Source organism: Charadrius vociferus, unplaced genomic scaffold (assembly GCF_000708025.1).
Source record: "Charadrius vociferus isolate BGI_N301 unplaced genomic scaffold, ASM70802v2 scaffold281, whole genome shotgun sequence".
NCBI classification, from domain to species: Eukaryota; Metazoa; Chordata; class Aves; order Charadriiformes; family Charadriidae; genus Charadrius; species Charadrius vociferus.
This window is the reverse complement of record NW_009646633.1, coordinates 590,579-595,292: the sequence shown is the minus strand read 5'-3', so window position 1 is coordinate 595,292 and position 4,714 is coordinate 590,579. Positions and strand designations below refer to the sequence as shown.

General features: G+C 56.3%; 1 protein-coding gene across 1 annotated transcript in view; it reads left to right on the top strand.

Annotated features, from left to right (window-relative positions):
- Positions 1–4,191, top strand: part of SEPT9 (septin 9) — a 19,042-nt gene extending 14,851 nt beyond the window's left edge. Inside the window, exons 6-9 of the mRNA XM_009888703.1 lie at positions 421–516; positions 1,389–1,485; positions 2,992–3,043; positions 3,884–4,191. Coding sequence (XP_009887005.1) covers positions 421–516; positions 1,389–1,485; positions 2,992–3,043; positions 3,884–4,019 — 381 coding nt within the window. The 3' untranslated portion in view covers positions 4,020–4,191. The remainder of the gene's footprint in view (positions 1–420; positions 517–1,388; positions 1,486–2,991; positions 3,044–3,883) is intronic.
- Positions 4,192–4,714: the final 523 nt, after the last annotated feature.

The following is a 4,714-nucleotide window of genomic DNA, read 5'->3' as shown; positions in this document are numbered from 1 at the left end:
GGGGCACTGCTGTGCCTCCTTTTCCAAGGAGCATAAGCAGACACCAGAAAACAACTTCTTAACTTTGGGTTGCGTGCCTGGCAGCTACATTCCCCACTGCTTGGTGCAGCTTGTATTGTCTTATTGTCTTTTTCAATCCCAGAGCAACGCCCAGCTCTTATAACTTCATCTCACTCTCAGCCTGAGCCGTGTCTTGGCATCAGGTTCTTGCAGAGATTCCAGGGCAAGCGCGTGGTAGGTGTGGAGGAGTTGAACACAGGTCTCTCTGGGGTGGGCAGTGTTTAGGATGGAGAGGGAAGGTGTTGCCGCTGGGCATCGCTCATGAGAGCCTCTTGGGTCGGCTGGGAGCTGCCGCCGTGGTGGGAGTGAAGCTCCTCTGCCCGTGTCTTCTTCACATGTTCCTCTGCTCTTCTCTCCTAGATAATGGCCGATCTTCTTGCCAATGGGATCGATGTGTATCCTCAGAAGGAGTTTGATGAAGACACCGAAGACCGGCTAGTGAATGAGAAATTCAGGGTTAGTGCGTGGTGGTGCGGGTTGGATGTGCTTGGATGGGCCCTGCAGCTCCGGGTGCTGGTGATGGTCTGGGGTGTCTCTGGCAAAGTGCCTCTGTTTTCTTTCCAAAGCTGCTGTCCCTCTGTCCAAGGGGTCTGCCCGGGACCAAGGATCCTGCCAGAGCTCAGAGCAGGGGCAGAAAGAGGCTGAGGAAGGTACCTGGGGAAGGTGTCTTCTCCCATCCACGTCACTGCTCCTTCCCCCAGCCCTGTTCCTCAAAGGTGCCCTCAGCAGCCAGCGGGCAGGGAGGTCCCGTGGCCCCTTGTCCCGCCTCAGGAGCAGGGAATGTGGGTGTCTGCCCATCCCTGGCTAGGGCAGCGACCTTCCTGGCACCTGCAGGGAATTTGCCCCAAGGCCGCTCTGCTTTCGTGGCTGTGGATTCCTTGCTATAGGAAGTAGCTAACGGTTTCTGGGCTCAGAAGAGTGGATTGGACAAATTCAAGGAAGAAAGTTGTCTTTTAGGGACTTGAGTACAAAGACACCACCTTGGATTGGGAAATGACTGAGCCACCAGTTGCCAGATGCGGGGGGCGATTCCCGGGGAAGCATCATGATACCTTTGCCCTGGCTGTGTGCTGGTGCCTGCCAATGAGATGCTGGGCTGGACTGGTTTTGGACTGGGCACATGCGCAAGAGGTGCTGCTGCCCGGGTCCTGGGCTCCCTGCGGTCCCTGGCAGGTAATGCTGCTCAGGAACATCAGGGACAGACCAGCTCATCATCTGAAACTCTCCTGAAAACAGATTGACGTAGGACTTTGCTCACCAGCTTTGTTTCCTGACTGGTTTTCAGGAGGAAAATGCAACCTTTTTTTTTGTTTTCTCTTTTTCCTCAGGAAATGATCCCATTTGCAGTGGTGGGAAGCGACCAGGAGTACCAAGTTAATGGAAGAAGAATCCTTGGAAGGAAGACCAAGTGGGGCACCATTGAAGGTACCTTGTCCTTGTCTCCCTACAGCCTGAGCCCATCTCCCTGCCCTAACAGAAGGTGCTGAGGTCCAAAACCAGCAGTAGACGTCAAGGTGTATACAGTGCTTCCCTGCCCCTCCAAAGAAAATAATTTTCCCAGTGTTTGGGGACTGAAAACATCTTGGCCAACGCTCCTGCGCTGAGTTCCTGGGCCTTTGTGTGCCTTGGGAGGCTGCTGAGGGCCGGAGGGGACACTGGTGGGTGTCCTTCCCACCCATACATCATCCTCTCTGTCCATCCCATCATCCTCTCTGGCCTGACTTCTGCTGGTTGGATTTGAGGGCACACGAGTGTAGTGCTGACGTCTCCGTATCTGGAGCCCAGATTAGAGCCTTTCCTCGGCATCTGTAGGTCTTTGCACCCTCCACCACACGTTTGGCTGGTGCCCTTGTGGGATCTCTTCCTTCTCTTCCATCTTCATCCCATCAGCATGTTCCTTTTTTATCCCCCATTTTCAGTCATGGTTTAAAGGTTAGATGAAATCTCCTGGCTCCAGTGCATCTACACGTTTCCCTGTCCCTGACAGCCAACTGGCACGTCTCCAGTGCCACCCCTCTTATCTTCGTCCCCTTCATTTCATAGGTTTCTCTCATTTATGAGTCCTCTTAATGGGAATCCTGTGTTGAGGGACGGCCCAACAAAGACGCCAGGAAAACCAGTGTATTTTAAAGCTCTGCTGCCCTCTTGTGCTCTGTTCTTGGAAGCTCCGAGTTTGATGGGGTTCATTAAACCACTCACCTTCTGCATGTGGCTTCTGCCTTCAGCATGGGCAGAACGCAGGACCCGGCTGTGGCCTGTTTGGGTGGGAAAAAAAAAATTTAAAAATGGAGTTTATCCTCTAAATTCAAATGCCTGGTAAACTGCGAGCTCTCAAACTAATTGTGGCGGAGCAACACCCCTTGATGTTTCCCTCTTGCGAACACTCTTGCTCACCCCGAGCCCTGTTCAGACAGCAGTTGCCTTTGTCAGCAAGAGATCGTGTCCTTCCACAGCGCCCGCAGCGCCGTCGCTGACGTGCCTGGGATGTTGCAGGACGCTCGTGGTGAAGCTATAGACAAAACGCTTCTGTGGAGCCATGCCTGGCACTTGCTGCAAAGCTCACCCTGTGCCTTTCCCTGCCTTGTTTGGGGTCCGTTTAAGCTTGTGTTGGTCCAAAGGTGGGGGTCACAGTGGGAGATACTACTGGGAGCTCCCTCGTTTGGTGGGAGATGGTGGGAAGGGATTGGGAATGCTCAGTCAGACCTCACCAGCAAGTTGGTCATGCTGAGCTGGGGCAGGTACCGGGGTAAATCACTGGCCTTACAGCAGCAAAGAGGACTCTTGAGCCCTGCACCCTATAGCCCCTGGGGGTAAGTCCCCGTCTCAGCCTTCCACGTGCCAGTGAAGCCCCGGAGGGTCCTCCTTACCCCGCGAAGATGCCATACTCATGCCGTGGGTGTGTGCTGATGGGTTTCTCTCTTTTCCTGCCAGTGGAGAACACAACACACTGTGAGTTCGCCTACCTGCGGGACCTCCTCATCAGGTCAGTAGGACTGTGCCCTGTCCCTGTAGCCGTCCGTCACCAGGTGGCATCCAAAGGAAGGGGAGAGGAGCCCAGCCCAGCTCGAAGCCACTGATGCTCTGCTCATCCTCCTGTCCCTCCATCCCTCCCAGCCTGCTGTGGCCCCGCTCAATGGGACATGCCTTCAGAGGGTTTTTCTCAGCTGTGGTGCTGAGATAAGGGAGGAGAGAAGCAGTGGATGGGTCAGGACAGACCCCGAGCTTGCCGGCAGTGTGCGGTGTGGCTCCAGCTCGCCTGCAAGCAGCTGGGAAGCCTTTTGGCTTTAGTGATCCTTCAACAGTCCTGGGTCCTACGTCCAGTCCCAAAACATCACTCTCCTGCATCCCAGGATCGTGCCGTTGGGGGTGATCGCTGGTTCCTCTTGAAAGAGGTGTCCCTGCTGCAGGGGAATGCGAGGCTGAGCCCCCTCGGCTTGCTGGAGGGGGCGTTGGGCTCCTCCTGAATTTGGCTGCAAGATGAAGTCAGCACATCAGGGCTGTGTGGGGCTTCCAAACCTGATCCCAGGGACTTGCGGGACTGGGATCTTCCCAAATGGGTGTTACACAGCAAAGTTTCCCACGTACCAGAGCACAGGCTGTTGGTACCAGCAAAGGCTTCTGGTCTTGGCTGCCCCTAATTGCCTTTGTTTCCCTCCCATGCCCTAAAGATATCATTAACTGGCAAAGCAGGAGGGGAAATTTGGTCCGGAGGGTGTGGTTGAAAGCAGAGGTTGTGGGGGTGGAAGGGTTGGGGTGGCGAAGTCTGGGCTGGCCGAACCTGTGCCCGGCGAGGTGCGATTGCTGCCGTCTCCCTTTCCCGCAGGACGCACATGCAGAACATCAAGGATATTACCAGCAACATCCACTTCGAAGCCTACAGGGTCAAGAGGCTGAACGAGGGCCAGAGCTCGCTCTCCAACGGCGTGACCGACAAAGAGCTGGTGGCTAACGAAATGTAACCGTCTCGCTCCGTAGCCAGGACCTTGCTCGCTCACGCTCGCTATTTCTCCCCTCTTCCCCCTTTATTTTTATATAAACCCTCTGCCACTGTCCCTCTTCCCACCCCCCAAACCTCTGCCAATGTTAACTGACCAAATAACCAGACGCCGTCTCTGTCGTGCGGAGCGGGGTGACCGCTCATCCCACCACCCCACCACCCCCCATGGCTGTGTGGCATGAGTTTTCTTCTCAGCCTCTGGTCCAGAGTCCCTGGGCTGGGGACCGTCCCCATGCGGAGGTCGGGCTCGCGCTGGCCCCCAGCGCTGGCCCGACAGCCGAGCTCAGGGGAGCAGATCCGCGGGGTCGGGGTGTCCCCGGGGAGCCCCGTCTGCCCCTCCGCGCAGAGGCTCTTCTCCGTCCGTTGAAGGTAAGGGTTCCTCTGGGTGAAGGTAACCTTCGGAAACAAGGTACGGTGGCACGAAGAGAGCAAGATGGTGCCATCCTTGTCTCCCGCCGCCTCCTCCGAGCCTCTTCCGCAGCCCTCCGGGACCCGCCAGCCCCCAACCCAACCCCTCTGACCCTACCTACATGCAATAAACTGGGAGTGTTTAGGTGTCACCTCGCCTGTCACCGACCCCCGGCCAGGCAGAGCGACCGGCTTTGGGAGAAGTGCCTTTTTCAGACTGTTACCTTGCAATAGCATGGGAGGGGGGGG